At 50.8% G+C, this 19,587-nt stretch overlaps 1 protein-coding gene across 1 annotated transcript in view; it reads left to right on the top strand.

The window, feature by feature from the left end:
* Positions 1–19,587, top strand: part of Ksr2 (kinase suppressor of ras 2) — a 197,574-nt gene that overhangs the window by 151,746 nt on the left and 26,241 nt on the right. The window contains exons 12-15 of the mRNA XM_042669592.1: positions 647–688; positions 835–907; positions 4,025–4,073; positions 5,872–6,239. Coding sequence (XP_042525526.1) covers positions 647–688; positions 835–907; positions 4,025–4,073; positions 5,872–6,239 — 532 coding nt within the window. The remainder of the gene's footprint in view (positions 1–646; positions 689–834; positions 908–4,024; positions 4,074–5,871; positions 6,240–19,587) is intronic.

Below are 19,587 nucleotides of genomic sequence, written 5' to 3' on the forward strand. Positions count from 1 at the left end.
TTTTTTTTTGTGGTACTGGGATTTGACCTCAGGGCCTTGTACTTGCTAAAAAGCTGGTGCTCTACCCCTTGAGCCACACCCACCCCTTTCCCTTTTTTGTTTTAGTTGATTTTTTAGGTAGGGTCTTGTGCTTTTGCCTTCAGACCTTGAGCCTCCCATCCGTGCCTCCTGGTATCTGAAGGACAGCCATTAACACTGTTCCTGGCTTGTTGGTTGAGATGAGCTTTGGCCAACGTTTTGCCCAGCTGGCCTTGGGCTGCCATTCTTCTGATGTCCATACTCTAAGTACCTGGGATTATAGGCATGAGCCATCATGTCTAGCCATAGAAACATTTTTGTTTTCTCAGTCTACAAATAAAAGATTTTTTAAAAAGCCATTGAGATTAAATTTACCCAAAGGGAACAATTAATATTGATTTAAAGAGTAGACCATGTGAGTATGTGTTTGAATGAGCATGTATTTATGCATTTTATCAGTAGCAGCATGGTTAGGGATATAAGACACCCCATGGGGATATTGGGTTGGATGCTTGGAGCTCTGGTGTCCCAGGTGCCCATGAGGGCATGATCATGTGGTGGCTGTGGGCCCAGCGTGGAACCTGAGGGCATTCTCACTCACCTGCTGCTTTCTTTCTCTTCTAAGCAGCATCACACTACTACAAATACAAGCAGCAGTTCATCTTCCCAGGTGAGTCTACTGGTAGCTGTGACAAGCCCTAGGGGTGGGGATGTATTGGTGGGGACAGGATCAGAGAAGGTGGCCGCCTCTGGGGGGCGGGGGGGACTGGGGAGACTCCAGGCTTGGTCTCTGACTGTGCCTTCTCCGGCTCTCAGATGTGGTACCTGTGCCAGAGACGCCAACGCGGGCACCCCAGGTCATCCTGCATCCAGTGGCCTCCAATCCAATGTAAGTGGAGCTGAGCGCTGTGTCCCTAAGCCTCTGGCTTTGCCCACCCCTTCCACTGTGCTCCTTCTCTCTGAAAGAAAGAAATGGGGCAGGAACAAAGAGATCCAGGGCATGACTTAGGCAGAGCTAAACAGTCCAGGCCAGGTCACAGAGGCCACATTCCCCCTCCCCCCAAGCTCTGCCTTGTGTCTCAACATACAAGAAAATGGCACGTGTGACTTCTAGGGAGCAGGCCAATTCCCCAGTCCCCTCCCTGTCATGAGAAAGACAGCTTTCCCTAGACATCAGGCAGAGCTTGGTAAATGTTCTTAATCTTTTAAACAGGGTACTCGAGATTTGCACCAGGGTTCAGTTGACTTTAGTCTGTGAGACAAACTAAGCTATCCTCTGCTTTTATAAATAAAGCTTTATTAGAACACAGCCCTGCCCATTTGTTTGTCTATGACTCATTTTCTCCATATAGAGGCAGAGCTGAGGACTGAAGCCATTCTGATGATCTGATTTGAGTATCTTGTAGAATGAGCTTGCTGGCTTCCAGTTTGTAACAGTTGACAAAAGTTAATTTTGGAAATTTTGAGTATTCCATTAAAAAGGAAAGGAAAAATAACCAATTAAAGTAAAACTACTGGCAAAGCTGTGTGTGTGTGTGTGTGTGTGTGTGTGTGTGTGTGTGTGTGTGTGTGTGTGTGTGTGTGTGTGTGTGTGTGTGTGTGTGTGTGTGTAATGTGTGTGGACTAGGGGTTGAACTCAGGGCCTGGGTGCTGTCCCTGAGTTTTTGTTTTGCTTTGGTTTGTTTTGGTTTTGGTCAAGGCTGATGCTCAACCATTTGAGCCACAGCTCCACCGACTCATGCCTATAATCCTAGCTACTCAGGAAGCTGAGATCTGAGGATAGAATTTTGAAGCAAGCCTGGACAGGAAAGTCCATGAGACTCTTATCTCCAATTAAACCATCCAAAAGTCAGAGGTAGAGGTGTGGCTCAAGTGGTAGAGCATCAACTTCGAGCAAAAAAATGCTCAGGGACAGCACCCAGACACTGAGTTCAAGCTCCAGTTCTGGCACAAAGAAAAGGAAGGAAGGAAGGAAGGACATGTCCTTGTAGAGTCAGTTTCTTCCTCTTATGCCTCTTGCTGGATCTCTCAATACTTTTCAACATTTCATTGTAAATAATACTGCAATGAGACAGTCCCAGGTCACAGATGCTCTTTGCGTATAGAAGAGCCTATGGCTTGGACAGCCAAGGTGACATCGCTTCCTTTACTTCTTTGGCTGAAACTGGGGCACACTGGCTTTGATTGGTTTTTCCAAATCATATTTCTGCTGACTTGGTTTTTCTCTGGGCTCCCCTAATTTTCCCATCCTTTTTGATTCATGTTAGACTAAAGTAAATGCAGCAGTAACTTGCTGGGAGCTATGGGACCAGCATCTCACTCTGGGTCTCTGCTGCACATAAACCAACTCCACATTTTGTGTGAGATGAACCCCAGGTTACGATCTCGACAGACAAGAAGTACTGGTGGGAAACAGTCACTAGGTAGGTGCCTGTGATCTGCTTGTGTGTGCTCAGTGATGGGAACCTACTCCTCCAATAGCCCCAACACCTGGATGCCAACACAGGAGGGCTGTGCTCTGTGTGAGGTGTGGAGAAGGGTACCCTAGGAGTGTTTTTCTGCCCGTAGGAACCAACTTCCAGGCAAATCAACCATCACACTACCATTTCATCCTGTCTCCCCTTGGCTATCATAGAAACAATTCTTTACACACTGCTTCATGATGACCCCTTTCTCCTTCTTTGGGACCTGATGATCATTTAGACTCTGCTCCAGAATGTGGACAGATTCCCAGGGTCTTGTGGATCAGGATGGACAGCCCTCCCACCCAATGATGAGGCTGTTGGAGAATCTGCTGAGTTCCTATTGGAGAAATACAAAAGGGGCGTGGCTTTTGTTATGATTCTGTTGTCTACCTGTCTTAACTCTGTGTGCCTTCGGTAGTCCAGGTGTTGCTTTGTAGTCACACACCACAAACACATATCCTGGAGACTACAAAAGATACTCCGGGACACACAAGACAAGCTCTGTACAGAACACACGCCACGGTCCCTATGTAGCTCACAAAACAAGCACAGTGGGCTCCAGCACTGGCACCCACCATGTGCACATCTCATGAGCTTTTGAACACAACACACACACACACACACACACACACCTGTGAAGTCTTCTCATTCTCACCCACCACGTCCTGATTGCATGTGCTTGACAAATTCCAAACCAAATACCAGGAGCTTGCAAATATATCCATCAACACTCTCTCCTGGGAATTCATACTCCACTTCTTGAACTCATCAATTATTGGCCCTTGTCACTTTTTTTTTTTGTTGTTGTTGGTCATGGGGCTTGAACTCTGGACCTGGGTTCTATCCCTGAGCTCTTCAGCTCAAGGCTAGCACTTCACCACTTGAGCCACAGTGCCACGTCTGGTTTTCTGGTGGTTAATTGGAGATAAGAGACTCATGAACTTTCCTTCCTGGCTGGCTTTGAACCGTGATTCTCAGATCTCAGCTTCTTGAGTAGCTAGGGTTATAGGCGTGAGCCACCGGTGCTGGTGCTCCTTGTCACTTTTAATCACACAACTTGCTTTAGGTCTTTCAGTAGTCATGCAGTAGTACTTGAAGTGAGGAGCTGAAGCCTAGGTCAACTCTAAATCCTCAGGAATGCTTCTGGAGCAGAATTCTGGTTGAATGAGTGGATAAATGAATGCACAAATGAATGAACAAATGATATGCTCCCAGGAGAGTCTGATGGTGAGTGAACCTTAGACATCAGATTCATTCTTCCACGGCAAGCATATAAGACTTAGGAACATCTAAGACTCATGGAATGAAGGCCAATTTATACTGAAGCTTCTTAGTTGGAACTGAAGCAATAAAGAAAGACAAGCCTTGAACGTTCCAGAATCTGTTGAAATTCTTTGTGTGCATGCCAGGTTAGGGATGATTTTAGACCCAAATGTTGTGAGAGAATGACTTGGTAGGCAGAACTTCGTGGCTAGCTTCAATTTATCCATGGACTTACCTTTCACCTAAGGGTCACATTGCTTTTTTTTCTTTCTTTAAAGCTTGGAAGGAAACCCGTTACTTCAAATTGAAGTGGAGCCAACCTCGGAGGTGAGAATTGGAGTGGAGGGAAGTGGCTTTTTCCAGGGGCTGCTGAGAACATGGCCAGGCCAGCTGATGCCTTTGATGCTGCAGAGGGCTTGGGGTGCATGGGGGAGGGGTGGCCGTTGGATGGATGTTGGAACTCCAGGACAGTTAAGGAGCTCGGCCCCTCCCCACCTGAGCCTAATGGGCCATTATGTTACATGGTGTGTGCCTTGGGGTGTGGGGGGGGGGGGGAGAAAGCCAGTTGTGTGGAAGTTGGCCAGAGATTTGCATTTGTAGTTGAAAAATGAGCTCAAGACTGGTTGACTAGCAAATGGAATGAGGAGTTGGGGGCTCCAGGGATGCTGGGCTTGGTAGGGCAGTGAGAATGTTCTGGAACTTCCCCCCCTCATCCTACCTCCACCCCGACCCAGGTTGTGGAAGGAAGAAATGAAGTCTCCCAGGTCAGAACTGTGGAGTCTGAGCACTCCGCTCTGCCACTGTGCTCTGGGCTTCCAAGAATTCAGGTTCTCTAGGTCTCCAGGGAAATTGTGTCTCTTTCTGGGACTACAGAAGGTCCTTAGGAAAATGATCTTGGGAAGCCAACATTTCCCGGATTGATTCCGAGGTTGGCACGGTGGGCAGCTTGCCAAGGGATTGAGAGTGAGGACAGCCTGTGCCCACCTTCTCAGGTCATCTGACCAGGGCAGGGCCTCTGGGATGCCCCATTGGCTCAGGAAACCGCTGTTCCAGCAAAAGGATCCCAAGGTCCCAGGCACTGCAAACACCATGCTGGACAGGTGCATTCTTAGACCTTGAGTGGTTATCCCTCAGGATGGTCATGTCTGAGCGTGTTGGAGTCACGTGGCATTCGTAGTAAAAATACAGGATCCTGGTTGGCTGATGCTCTTGGCACTGTAGATCAGGATATAGCTGGATCTCGTGGGTCTCTTGCCTGCCTTGCTACCTTGTGAACCTTTATGCTCTGCCTTCTCCAAATTTCAGAATCATTGATTCTAAATTCCCCAGGGGAGGCAAGACACTTTGTAATGGTGGCTGTCGTGTGCCACATACAGACACACCCATATTTTAGCCAGTCACCCCAATCATATACACCATGAGCATCAAAACAGCAGGGTGGATGGAATAGGACACCCTTGGATCACAGGAGTCCAGAGCCCTGAATTATTGTTCCCCCGCGCCCCCCGCCCCCGGGTCTGGCTGCCTGTGACCTCCAACAAGAGGTATCCCAGGGCTACCTGGGAGAGAAGGTGTGACACTGAGATGTATCACTTTTGATGTGTCACCAAAACAAGCCCATCACCAGTGGCTCATGCCTATAACCCCAGCTACTCAGAAGGCTGAGATCTGAGGCTCAGGATTCAAATTCAGACCAAGCAGGAAAATCCACAAGACTCTTATCTCCAGTTAACCACCAAAAAGCTAGAAGTAGAGCTATGGCTCAAGTGTAGAGCATTATTAGCCTCAGGCCCAAAAGCTCAGGGACGGTGCCAATGCCCTGAGTTCAAGCCCCAAGACACACACGTATCACCGAAGTCCAGAGAACTAGAATGGGTGGTTGCTCCCATGGCATTTCTCTGCTTCAAGCCCCAGTTTACCCAGTAGTACCAAAAAAGTTGGCTGACCCTGATTTCCATGGTTCTGTGATCCTAGACCAGAGCCACCCGTCACCAGCCAGGAGTGAAGGTGGCAGTGTGGAGGCATGTCAAGCCCTCCCCAGAGCACGTGGCTTGCAGAGCAGGCAGGACCACAGGGCGGGGAGAGCTGGAGGCAGCGCAGCGCTGATCATTCTCTCCTCCTACAGAATGAAGAGGGCCATGATGAAGCTGAGGAGTCAGAGGACGACTTCGAGGAGATGAACCTGTCCCTGCTCTCAGCCCGGAGCTTCCCACGCAAGGCCAGCCAGACCAGCATCTTCCTGCAGGAGTGGGACATCCCCTTCGAGCAGCTGGAGATCGGCGAGCTCATCGGCAAGGGCCGCTTTGGGCAGGTGTACCACGGCCGCTGGCACGGCGAGGTGGCCATCCGGCTGATCGACATCGAGAGGGACAATGAGGACCAGCTCAAGGCCTTTAAGCGGGAGGTGATGGCCTACAGGCAGACGAGGCACGAGAACGTGGTGCTTTTCATGGGGGCCTGTATGAGCCCGCCCCACCTGGCCATCATCACCAGGTGAGTCCCGCCCCGCCACTCGCCGTGGCTTCACCATGCTTCCTGCCGCCCGGCTTAGTGGGCGGCTTAGTGCAGTTGTGGGCCCTTCCTCATCCCAGCCAATAGAACCTCTCCAAAGTTGGGTATGTGATGGCATATGTCAGGGTATGTCGGGTCTCTTCTTGAATCTGCCCTCCAGAATGACAGACTCTCCTTGAGTTTACTTTTGAGCCTTAGCGCAATTGTGGCAGGTGCATTGTCATCCGTCACCACTGACTTTGTAGATGGTGGGTTGACTGGAGTCCGGGATGGCGAGTTTATGTAAGTGATTGAGGGTTTTGCTCATATGTCAGGGGAGAAGCGACTCTCAAGTAAGGAATGCAGTGTCTGGGCTGCCCTCATGAGGTAGTCTAAGCTCAGTAGCAAAATCCCCACCCCAAACTAGAGGCTTTTCTGTCTTGTGGGTGGTTCCAGCCTGAGCTGGGCTCAGTGAGTGGGCTCTCATAGGGGGCTGTTTGGCTGGCTGGTAGAGAGGAAGCTGGATGCCCTTGCACACCTGTCCGCTGGTGCCTTGGTTCTGATCCACGGGGCTTCGTATCCCCAGTAGCAGAGTCTGGGGCTGGTTCCCACGGAGGTCGAGGGTCCCCAAGTATGGCAAGATGTCCAGGTCTCTGCTGTGATATGCTACCTTGCATCCACCCATTGGCCAGAGTGATGTAGGTGGTTTTCCTGGGCGCAGAGAATGAGCCCCTGAGTGGGAAGGTAGGCAGTGCCTTGGGGCAGGTCGGTGGCCGTAGCATGACAGGTGATCTGTGGACTGTCCGTGGCCAGCTCTACACCCTTTCCAGTGAGACTCTTAGCTTCCTTTCTTCATCTTATCGAGGAAGTCAGGAGCCCTTTACTTGGAATGCAGAAGTCTGGTTGGAAAGTCAGCTTTCCCTTACTCCTGTTTTCCTTCCTGCTGCTCCCACCTTAAGCTGGTACTCCAGCTTCCTCTCTGGCATCTCTTTACTTTCTGCTCTGTTAACTCTGCTTTGTTCCCCCCCCCCCAAATTAGACCTTTGAAATAAATTATTTCCTGACCCCTCTAAGGACCTCCTGTTTCCTTGTTCTCTAATCTCCCCCCCACCCCAACATTTACCACAGACCCTTGCCTCTCTCCCCCCTCCCCTTCCTAAGAGCTGGCTAATTGGAAATGGATGGACCCAGTTAGCAGCCACCCCTGGGGAAAAAAGAGTGGTCCTTATGAAAATGTGTTGCACAGCCGGCCTGCCAGCTGCATTCACACACCCCCATTGTGCAAACTCCGAGCCCTCTCCCCACATGCAGCCTCTACCTACAGATTCACAAAGAGCCCGGCCTTTTCCTGGCACCACCATAAAGGCTCTGCAGCTCTGGGACATGTAATTGGTCTCTGAAGTGTTTTGGTATTTTGTGTGAGGATGCCAGATGAGCTGCCCCCCCCAAAAAAAGTGATATTTATGTCCTCTGATTGTATTGTTATCTGTTGATGGAGGGAAGGGCTCTGCGCGCCCATTCACAACTACCCACTTGTTGGCCATCTAGATTTGTCCTTGGAACATCTGATTGCAACCAAATATTTGAGTAATTTGATTAATTGCTTCCATGCGGATGAGTGACTGGCAGAGGTCGGTGGTTGGGTGCCAGCCAACCAACTGGGACACATTTTGGACCCCAGTTTTATTTTACAGGGTGCATAAGACCAGATAATTACCTGGCATGTTTCAGATCCATTGAATGGCATGTTCTAGCCAGTGACTTAGCAATTAGCATTGAAGTTAACAAGTATTTCTAAGATTAGCTTCTTTGTCTTGCACTGTGGATGGCACTTGGGGAATGGGGGTAACAACCCACAAGTTACCCAGTTACTCTCTCCACAAATGCAGTTGGAGTCAGAGCGGCTGCGTGATTGCAGGATTGGGTCATTATGGAATGATCACAAAGCTATCGACAGGCTGTGCAACTGCTTGTGTTAAAAACACCAAATAGAATTGGAAAAGCTGATAATGAGACAGTTGAATGGAAGCGTCTGTCGCCCTTCCTCCCAGCTGCAGGGGTAGATGGCGGGGGCAGGGGGGTGGGGAGCAGGATTCCTGGGCCTCAGTTTCCACATCTGTAAAAAGAGCAGGTGAGAGTGAACGTTTGTGCTGACACCAGCAAAACTTGGGTTCTCTGAACATAGATTGTGCTTGCAGATGAGACAGAGCAGCTGGGAGGTGGTGCTTCTCAAAATGTGTGTGTGTTGGTGGGGGGGGGTGTCTCTCTGGATCCCCAGTGGGTGCATGGTACTCCAAACACAGTCTCCAGGAGCTACTCCTGTCCCCTTCCTAGCAAACTGCCTTCCCTTCGTGGTTCTGAAGGTCTTGAGTGGGTCACTAAACTAAAATCTAGCTGGGACTGCATTTTCTTCCCCAAATTCTGGAAGCAGGTCTGTTTTCTTGCCTTTCTCAGCCTTGGAAGTGGTAGTCCCGCATTCCATGGCTTCCTGCCCCATCCTCCTTTGGAATTCAGTGACAGAACATCTGGTTTCCATGGTCCTATCATCTGCTTCAGCTCATCCAGCCCCTGGCTCCATGCTAGAAGGACCAATGGGTTGAGGCTGTGTTCAGGACCCACCTGCAACATCCAGCTCTATGCTTGAAGTTGCATTCATCCCTCCAGGGGTTAGGGCCTGGCTGTCACTGGGGGCAGTCATCTGCCCAGTGTATCTCCTTTGACCTAATGCATCAAGTCCATTTGTAGGTGGAGCCTTTCAAACCAAACTGCACCCTCGTGGCCACTAAAGGTAGAGCTAAAGGAGCATGGAGCTGCCCTGAGTCTTCCTGGAAGATTGATCAGGAAGCTCATGATGCTCTAGTTCCCTGAAAAGGAAATAGAAACACTGGGCCTGGCCAAGGCTTGGAATTATTTCTTCTCATGCCTCCTTTTGTTAAGGCTGAAAGTGGCAGGGCCTCAAACTTCTCCCCGGAATCCCAGCCCTGGCGGATGAGTGGGTTGAACACAGAGCCTTGGAAATAAAAGAAGTAGAGGCTTCACTTCTCAAGACCTTTTTCCTCTCCTGTTGATCACTGTGTGGGAGCACAGACCTGAGAGGCAGAGGGAGGCCTGGCCCAGGTCATAAACCAAGTCACACAGACCTGAGAATGGAGCAGATGGACCCCTGGGCTCTGGGCTGGCCCATCCTTTGTCAGGTGGTGGCCTGAACCAGAGCGGTCAGTGACAGCTCCCAGGCCCCAGAGCTCTGCCCCTCTGGGAGGCTCAGCATCACCTGGAAGACGTGGTCCCAGAGCCCAGGGCTCGTAGCTGCTGCTTGTAGCCTGGACTCTTCTGGAATTTTCTTAGAAAGATTCAGCCTTTGCACACACACACCAGCTCCAGGACCACTGGCTTACCAGACCTGAGTTTTGAATTTGTACTTTTGATTTGCAGCTGTGTGTGTACTTTTGTGAATGCTACACACACACACATGCATGCACCCAGAATTGTCTCCCAGAATTGCAGTTACTTAAGAATGTGCTTTCCCACTCAAGAGGCAGAGGCTGGATGATGGATTGCAAGTTTAGCCTTGGCTAAACAGCAAGACCTTGTTCCCTACCCCTCCAAAAACCAGTTATTCTAAAGGCTCAAGCTCTTCAAGTCATTGAGGCAAATGAGTAAAACTGAAATACTTAATTATGAAGGAAATTTTAAAAACAAACCCTCTGAAGCCTCACGTGGGTGCAGGCAGGAATTCTGGTGGCCTGCAGGCCTTCTCTGCGGATTCATGCCTCTGGCCCGGCTTGAGTCAGGGGACTCTGACTCAAGCATGAGACCCACTGCTGTAGAGAAACACCTTCCTACTTCCCATCCTTAGCACGCTTCTCTGCTTCTGGAGAGGGTCTTTCCCACACACCTTGCACACCCCCTGGCAATGGGAGGTGAGTGTCTGGGTCCAGAATGGGAGAGAGCCTGGAGTGTTGGAGTGTTTAACCCTTCCTCTCCCAGCAGGGCTTCCTGGGTCTCTTACACACTGCAGTGCTAAGGTGGGCCTTCCACGGGCATTTATCAGAGCTGGACCTAGTGCCAGGCTGTAGGCTGGACCTTCAGAATTCAGGACCTCCAGGTTATACCAGGACTTGACTTTCTGGGGAAAGTTGATCAAGCAAGATAAATGAACATGATGCCTACTTTAAAGGACACAAATAGGGCGACGGATGGTCAGTGACAGGTTCTAGAGGAGGCATCTTAGGCGTCCTAGTGTTATTATAGGAGTTGAGATCCACCGAAGAGGAGGAGCCAGTCATGCTGAGAAGCAAAGAACAGATCCCATAGGGGTACAGCAATTACAAAGGCCCTGAGGCAGGCAGGGGCAGCAAGTTTGAAGGCCAGAAAGAAGGAAAGGGATGAGGAAAGGAAAAGGGCTGCAGAAAGCCAGGCAGTGAATTACATTTTCTTCACAGGCCCTGGCAAAGGGTCTGGAGAGCATCTTACTGTGCTGGGAAAACAAGAGCTAGTTTGGGGGTTGGTTTTGTTTTGGGGTTATTTATTATTGCTGTTCTGGGGATTAAAGTCGGGCTTGCTAGGCAAGTGCCTGCAGCCCACTTGGCTTTCTTTCTCAAGCAGGATCTCTCTATCCTCTTATGTCTGCCTCCTGCAGACCTGGGGTGACAGGTGCTCTCCCACACCCAGCTTCTTATTGGTGAGATGAGGTCTCTTGAAAAGAAGTTTTCTGCCTAGACTGGCCTGGAAGTCCAGTCCTCCTAGTCACCACCTCCCAAGTAGCTAGGATTACAGGAGTGAGCCACTGCACTGGGCCAGAGCAAGGCTTGTTTTTTCTGTTTTTTGTTTTTTGTTTTTTTTTTTAATTTTAAATAGTAAGCACTCTGACTGCTCCTGGGCTTCCTGGTACCTTTTTTACTTGGCTTGCTGGCTTCACGTGTCAAGACTCAGTTATGGCAATAAAGGGTGCAGGCATGGGAAAAGTGGGTGAGGAAGGAGGGGCCACTTCCCACCTAGGAAGAAGTCTGGCTGGTTCCTGTGTATCAGCGTCATCAGAACGCTTTCCCAGGGCCAGGGGTTTCAGGTAAGCATCCCATTGGGATCCGATTGAGGCTGTGTGCCCAGGGAGAAGGGAGGAGAGGGCGAGCAGGCTCTGCCTCCCTGGGGCCGTGGAGTCTGACAGCCCCTTCTGTCACGGAGGATGGCCTGTCCACAGGGATGACAGGCAGCCCCCTCCCAAATGTGGTAAATGAAACGCTGCGCGTCGCATTTGTACAGCTGCTCAAACCCAGTGGAACACCAGGGGCTGTGCTGCCCAACCGCTATTCATTCCCACTTCCAAGAATCCATCCTTCTTTTCTGTGCTCCGTAATACAGTGCCACCATGGCACCATCGTTAGCCGACAGACAAGTGCGCGGAGAGGGCCCTGCCTTCCACGAGGATGGTTCGCTCAGAGCCTGGATGAGATGTTGGCCGGCTTTTCTTTCTTTCTTTCTTTCTTTTTTTTTCTTCTTCTGTAACTTGTACTTGTGTCTTTCTGATTTATTCCTCCTGCCCCCCTCATCTCCTTTGGACAAGTTTGATTGTCCTAAATATAATATACAAGAGTGGAGGGGGAGGGGTAACTGAACACACGAAGATTTCAGCTCCTATCATCCAGTGGCGCTGGCTTCCTTTTCTGTCCATAAAAGCTGAATTGCTTTCCCTTTATAAATCACAGCTGAAAAGAGTTTTTTGTCGGCAGCTCTCTTTAATTGTGTGGCAATATGAAACGGCGGCTTGGGGACTTTTGTGAAGGAAATGTTATAAATGGACCCCTTATGGTCTCCATTAGCTTGGGGCACAGATGTTATGTCTGTACTTGTTGATAAACAGTTCACAATCAGATGACCAATGGAAGACTTCTGCTCAGGGCCACCAAGATGGCTCACATCCCCAAGATTCTCCATTACTGGGGGCAACGCCTGTCATCACCTTAAAAAAATTTCCTTTTTGAGCTGGAAGCTGGTGACTCACACCTCTAATCATAGCTACTCAGGAGGCTAAGATCTGAGGATCACGGTTCAAAGCCAACCCAGGACAGGGTTGGAGAGGAAAGTCTGTAAGACATATTTCTGATGAACTACCAAAAAAAAAAAACCCAGGAAGTGGAGTTGTGGCTCAAGTGGTAGAATGCCGCCTTGAGTGAAAAAGGCCAGGGACAGTGTCCAGGCTGAGTTCAAGCCCTAGGACTGGCTAACCACAAGAGATCTATGGAAATAGTTCCCAGAGCTCCCAGTAACTACAGATAGATGCTCCTAAGTCCTCCCTCTCTTGTTGCTATAGTAATTACTATGGCATTATCGAAATAAAGAGCATAGGACATTTTTTTTCTCTCAAGTGCCAAACATGGCTGTGTTTCTTGAGATGGCCCGGGATGCAGCCTGATGGCCGGAGTTTCAGGACTTGGCTTCCTGTCCCAGCTCTGATCCCAGCTCAGCTGAGTGACTTCATTTCTCTAAGCTCTAGGCTTAGTGTGGATGACTGTCGAATGTGGCAAATTGGTCTCCGGGATGAACTGAAAGGTTGGGGCCGGAAATAACCACGTGTGAGTCATCGGGGTGGACGTGGACACTGAAACCATGGGCTCTAGCTGAGCCTGAGGCCCTCTGGGAGGCCAGGAAGTTTGTCCTAGGATAGAGGGTCGAGCCAAGCCTGGCTTGCAAGGGGGCTGAGAAGCAGCTAGGCTGTGAAAGAAGCAACCAGCAGAGAGTCAGACAACCCACCCCAAATGCACCCGCCTGCCACCTCCCACCTCTGGCCTTTCTAACCCTGCCTGGCTCTCTGCCTTAGTGCCAAGTTACCATGGATCAGAGTGATATGGTCCTCCTGCTGTTTTGCTTGCTTTGTGATGTAGCTGTTTCCCCTCCTCACCTTAACACAAAGCCCCAGGAAAGCCAGAGCCTCCCCACTGGACTGGCTTCTCCCCGGCACACAGATCACATGCTCCATTTGTATTTGTTGAATGAATGAATGAAAAAAAAAGTACGCCTCCAGCATGCTCCTTTGGGTGAGTGTAGCCGTAATCTGCAGCACTATTTAAATTAGAATTTCAGAGCATGACTGGGACTAAAGAAAATGGTGCAGAGATGGGAAAGGTTGGCTAGGGGCTGATGGAGAGGCCACTGAGGTAGTGTCGGTTGTAGGGGCACAGCAAAGGGCCGGTGATTTGAGTGTTGGTATCTCAGATACTCACTGTGCTAAAGGTTCTGTGGTGCTATGAATAGAGGGGGAAAGGCCTGACCTTTGTCCTCTTGAGGCTCACTAGATGATTCTCCAGTGGGGTTCTGTAGGACCATAGGAGGCTGTGTGGACCCAGGGCTGGTCCTGTGTCCACCCAGGGAATAGCCAGATAGGTAAGAAGATAGTGTTGTTCCAGACAGAAAACATAGCACGTGCAAAGGCCCAGAGGCTCCAGAAAACAAGATGGGCTCCCCTGGGAGTTGCTGGAGACAGTCAGAAAGGACTTTATGAATTAGGAATTTGAATCTTTTCCCCCTAAGGCCGGGAGGAAAGCCATCCAGGGATCTAACTGAAGGAGGGCCACCTTGTGATTGATCCTCTTTTGGGGCCTCCTTTGCCACGGAAGAACTTGCCGTTAGGATTGCCCATGTGTTTTCTTGTCCAAAGGCGCAGTGGACACTTGGTGTGGGACCACGTATGTATTCTAGAAGCTGCTTTGGCAGGACAGCTCCTTTTGGGGAAAGCGGCCGTGAGCGGGTGGGGGGCCTGGACACTCAGTGTCCTCAACACTTTCCACTGTTTACCCAGGTTAAAAATAGCCGGCCGCACTCCCGTGCTCTGGAGGCGTGCGTGGGCAACATGTGTTCCACAGCCCAGGACACTTTTCCTTGGCGCCGCTGACAGGCTGCAGTGAAACCACGATCAGGCTCGGGGCCCTCGCGGGAGGAGGGAATGTTGTAATTAAGAACCTTGTGAAGTTTCAGCCGTCCCTGCGTTTCCATGTCTGCGCCTGTGGGTGGGGGAAGTGGGGACCGTGACTCAAAAGACAGAAAACCCTGCCTGTGCATGAACCTTGATCACTCTGCACAAGCCAGCTTTTCCTAACAATTTCGCCCCAGGGTTCTAAGCTAGGAAGGGCGACGTGGGATCCAAGCCCAGAGGAAATAGACTCTGCGTCTCTTTTCTGTTTCCTAGTCACACATCAGCTCCGGAATTCCCTCTTACACCCTTACACCCTGTAGACACCCCGGGACCTGCTGAGTGCTGTGTCCCCTCCGCCCCTCCCCCCCTCCCCCCCCCCCCCCCGACAATAAACTTTGTCTTATCTCCGACTCAAGTTCATCATCTGAGCCTCCAGACCTGCCTGTCTTATGGCATGAGTTGATGGCAGGTGTGGATTGAAATCCTGGCATTTGTCCCTTCTCTCCTGTCTCCCATGGCCAACCCCAGGCCAGGGCGACAAGTGAGCATGGACGGTGACTGACCCAAACAAGGCCAGGGCTGTTCTCTGCCCAGGGAACTCGCTGGATACTGGGGTTCAGTGTCATGAGTCTCCAACTCAGATCCTGTTGGCTGGCCACTGCTCAGCTTTGGCTTTGTCCCCTGTCTGATTGTGTTTAAGATAATTAAGCCCATAAATCAAATAATAAATAGATATTGACTCTGTGTCTTAGGGGAGATCAGGATTGATTGACCGCTGGGACATTGACTTCCTCAGTCGATGGGGAACCACGGGCCTAGATAAATCTTATAATGCCTGGCATGGGGAAAATCAATCTGGGTATTAATATATGCAGTGTGAGCAACATCTTCCGGTGTGGGTGAAAGGGAAGACAAAGGTGAAGGGAGGACAGATGGACGGGCTGACCGACTGACTCTGAGAGTCTCAGTCTGACCAAATAGGTGCTTAGAGAGTTGGGGCCAACTCAGAAACGAGAGGCTTGTTTAAAAAGAAAATTAGATTTGTTGCGGCTCCCTCCCTCCCACCCCCCCCTCCCGTGGATATCTACTACCCAGAAGTAGATATAAGACTGGGGACCACCTGTTGCTATGGGGTGCTTTGAGCCCCAGATCTGGGTATCTAATGGTTCTAAAAGGTGGATTGGCTCTGTCCTCCCCCACCTGCCCACCCGCCTGGCTCCCCAGCAGCTCTGCGGCCCACTGGGAGCTGTTGGTTCAGTGGCTTGTAACAATCCTCTCCTGCCATGCACTGAGACCCAGCAGCCTTGGGGGAGCAGTATGGTAGATTGCTGCGAGGGGCACCAAGCACTGCGAGTGAGGCCCCACGGGCCCGAGGAAGGGCGGGGCCTGTCGTCTGTGGAGCCGGGACTGGCCAGGCAGTAGCTCAGCTCTAAGAGCTGGCACGGAGAGCACAGGCGAGGTCCCCCCGGCGACCTGCCAGCCTTCCCATGGCGCCGGCCCTCCACTCGCTGTGTGGGGATGTCTGGGCACCTGCCCCAGGACGTGACGGTCCAGCCCATCTGCTGCAGGCGGGGTCAGGGTGGGAGTGGAACTCGCCGCCCTCCTCACTAGATGGGCACTGGGACGCTCAGAGCACTGTAACGACAGTGGGACAGGCCGAGCCACAGCTGGAGGACCCGCTCCCAAGACAAACTCCCACCCTCATCACCAGAACAGCTACGGGGCCCTGGAGGCGGGAAGGGGATCGGTTCCCAGGAGTCGTCCCCTCTGGGGACCCAGTGGCTTGTTGTCCAAACCAGACGTGGCTGGCCAGTCACCATTGTCATTTGAGACAAGGGAAGGGAAGGGAAGGCTTGCCAGTCGCTTGGCTGAACTGTTTTTGCAGGACATGGGGGAGGAGAGTTTGATTTTTATTTATTTATTTATTAATTTATTTTTTGCTGGTCATGAGGCTTGAACTCTGAGCTTGGGCACTGTCCCTGAGCTCTTCAGCTCAAGATGAGTACTCTACCACTTGAGCCACTTCCGGTTTTTTTGTGATTAATTGGAGAGAAGAGTCTTACAGACTTTCTTGTCCGGGTTGGCTTTGAACCACGAGCCTCAGATCTCAGCCTCCTGAGGAGCTAGGATTACAGGTGTGAGCCATAGGTGCCCAGCGATGGGAGGGTTTGAACATTCATCAGGAGGAGATGCATTTATTGGACAATTACTATAGACCAGGCTCCCGGACTTTACAGATAATTCATCCTTCAATCCTTGTCCCCATTTTGCAGGAGGAAAACAGGCTTGTGCAACAATGCAGAGCTCAGAGATAATAATCTCACCCATCCTTGTGGGGTTGAGGTGAAGATCAAATGGGTTCATGCACTTACAGGCACTCAGATTGACCAGGAGCTCGGTTAATAACAGCTGTGATTGTTGCTAGCCCTGCCCCAAGAAAGGAGACTTAGGTCCACAGCTGTTGCCTCAGTGCTGGTGGATGTGGGGTTTCAGTGCTGTGGGGGTAGTGTTCGGGCTTAATCAGTGGTTGGCTGTGTTACCTTAGACAAGTCACTTGAACTCTCTAAGCCTCGGCATTTGCATCCATCTTGTCCTTGCACAGCCAGGAGGAGCAAGCGAATGGGGAAAGGGAAAACTATAAAGAGAGAGGAGAGGGAGGAGTGGTCTTGAAATGATGAAGTAATAATAGTAGTTGGCAAGACACTAATTCTGTACCTATCACTAATCTGACCACAGTGGGCTTTTCCCGGTGACCAGGTAAAGTCAAAACCACAGTGCTGAGATTTGGGGGTGGGGGGTGGGCAATGAGTTCCCAGGAGCACCTCGTTAGTGAGGAGAACTTTCTGGTTGAGTTGTCAGTGACCCACATTTAAAGTTGCCATTGGAGAGACCCCTGCAGGTTCCCCCTCCCTCCTTGGGGCTCAGCCCTTCTGCAGTCTCCAGGGACAATCTGCCTTTGCTCTGAGACCCAGGATGAGAAGCAGGCCCTCCCCTCCACCCCCCTATCGCCCCCCCCACCCCCGCCAACCCTCACAACAACTTCTCCCTTTGACAACTGCCAAAAGACATGGGACTGAGAAGTTGCTCCTACTTTTTAATCAAAAGGTCTGTCTCCAAGTCCTCTTCAAAAGAGGATTCCGTTTCTTCTAGGTGTTCAAAAGACCCCGAGGCGGGTGAGGGAGGGGAGAGATCGGACCTCTTCAAAGGCAGGGGAGGGGGTTACAGCAACTTCAGAATTTCCTCAGCTGCGCCCGGCCCTCCATGATCATTATTAGCACAGCCCGCAGGGACTGGCAGGCCCAGATCAAGGACGCTCCGAGGACTTGTTGGGAGCTGTTTGTAGACGATTGGAGACTGTCAGCGTCCCTTGATCACTAGGGTTGATTTCTGTCCAAGCAACTTGACAGCTCTTAGGACTGCAGCCGGGTGCAGGGTCTTGTCATTCGTTCCATCTTCTCCATGAACCTCAACTCCCCCCCCCCCCCCGCCCATCCCCAGGCATGCCAGCCTCAAGCAAGGCTCTTCCTCTACCGCCCTGTGCCTGCAGACAGCTTCCCCTTTGCAGCTCTCTGTCCCAGTGTTTGGGAAAGGGTTATAATCATCCTTGAATAGCCATCTACCTCCTGGTCCCCGCCTGTGTTGACCCAGCATGGGTCAACATGGAATGCATGCTTACTCACTCACACATGCCCATCAGTTCATCCATCTCTGTCCCCCTCCCTCCCCCTCCACTTTATACGCCCATCCATCTACCCATTTAGCCACTGGTGCTCCCACCCATTCATCCATCCATCCATTCCAGTTTGTCCACCTATCTATCCACCGACCTATGTGTTCACTTACCCTTCCAGCCTCCTGTGCATTCTCCTATCCACCCATCCGTTCATCCATCCAGTATTCCACTCACCTCCCCATTTTCCACGGATCCTCCCATCCATCCATCCATCCATCCATCCATCCATCCATCCATCCATCCATCCATCCTGTTCCCCTTACCTGTCTATCCATCTGTCACCCATCTGTCTGTCCACCGACCTATGTGTTCACTCTCCAGTGTACCTGCGTGTCCTCTCATCTATCCATCTAATAGTTACCCAACCTCCCATCTGCCCATTCATCCAACTACCATTGAAACACCTCTCCATCCATCTATCCAGTATCCACCCAACTTCCCATATTCATCCAGGGTCCACCCATCCATTCATTCATCCATCCATCCACCTACCCATCTATTCATCCACCCATCGGTCTATCCATCATCCAGAATCCACCCACCTACCCATCTGTTTATTAATTCATCCACCCATCCATCCATTCATCTGTGCACCCACCCATTAATCGAGCCATCAGCAAGTAGCTGCTGAGGTGCTGGTTTCTATCAGGCCAGTCCAAGAAAGGAGACTTTTCTTCTAGGGGCACAATTCAAGCAGGTAGTGCATCTTACTCACAGCAAGGCACCAAGGTGAGGCAGAGCATGGAGAATGATGAGACTGCTGGCAAGTCACCCGCCATGGATCAGAAGCACGCCCATAGAAGCAGAGAAAACAGACTGTGCAGGGAGAGCGAGACAGTACAGGCAAGAGCATTAGAATCTAGCCCACTGTGCTCATTTCCTGCCCTTTGGTTCTAACTTTGTGGAACTCTGTACTAAAATGGGGAGTGAGGTACTCTGGAAGGATGGTGGGGAGTGGCTTAGTTCTCAGCCTGGGAGGTGGGGTAGAAGGCAGCCCTGGGTGGTCTTGGGTGATGGGGAGGGATGCAGAGAGAAGACACTAATTTAATTCCAAGGTTGTTCAGTGCTGCTCCCAAGGATGATGGGGAATTGAGGGGTGCAGAGTGAAAACAAGCCTGCTCGTTACTTACTTTATACCCCATTAACTCCCAACTCATAACAATTCATCAGCAGCAGGCTGCTGTGTACTTACTCATTATTTATAGAGAAAATGTTTGCTAAGCAAATCAGTAGTTCAAACAAGAGCACAAGGGGGTGAGGTTTAACCCACTCCAGGAAAGCAGCAGAGTGACAGCCTGGGTGGGGTGGTGGTGTGCAGGCAGCTGGGGCTTTTGGGAGCAGATGGAGGGCTAGACTTCAGCCCCTTCCTTGCTACACCAGAAGCCTGCACTTGATTTCAGGATCATCTCCCTCTCAGAAACACATCTTGGCCTCTCTCCTGACCAAACTTTTGATCAACATAGCTACTCAGGAGTCTGAGATCAGAGGATTGCAGTTCAAAACCAGCCTGGGTAGGAAAGTCTGAGAAATTCCAGCTCATTAACCAACAAAAAGATAGATCGGAGGCATGGCTCAAGTGGTAGAGCACCAACCCAAGCAAGTGTGAGCCCTGAGTTGAAACCTTGGTGTGGTTTGAAAGAACATCCTTTGGGGTCAGGTACCAAAGGTAGGTCCCTTGGACAGCTTCCTTATAGTGAAAGAATGGGCTTGAC

This window comes from Dipodomys spectabilis, unplaced genomic scaffold, assembly GCF_019054845.1.
Source record: "Dipodomys spectabilis isolate Male_0828 unplaced genomic scaffold, ASM1905484v1 ptg000499l, whole genome shotgun sequence".
In the NCBI taxonomy this organism is placed as follows: Eukaryota; Metazoa; Chordata; class Mammalia; order Rodentia; family Heteromyidae; genus Dipodomys; species Dipodomys spectabilis.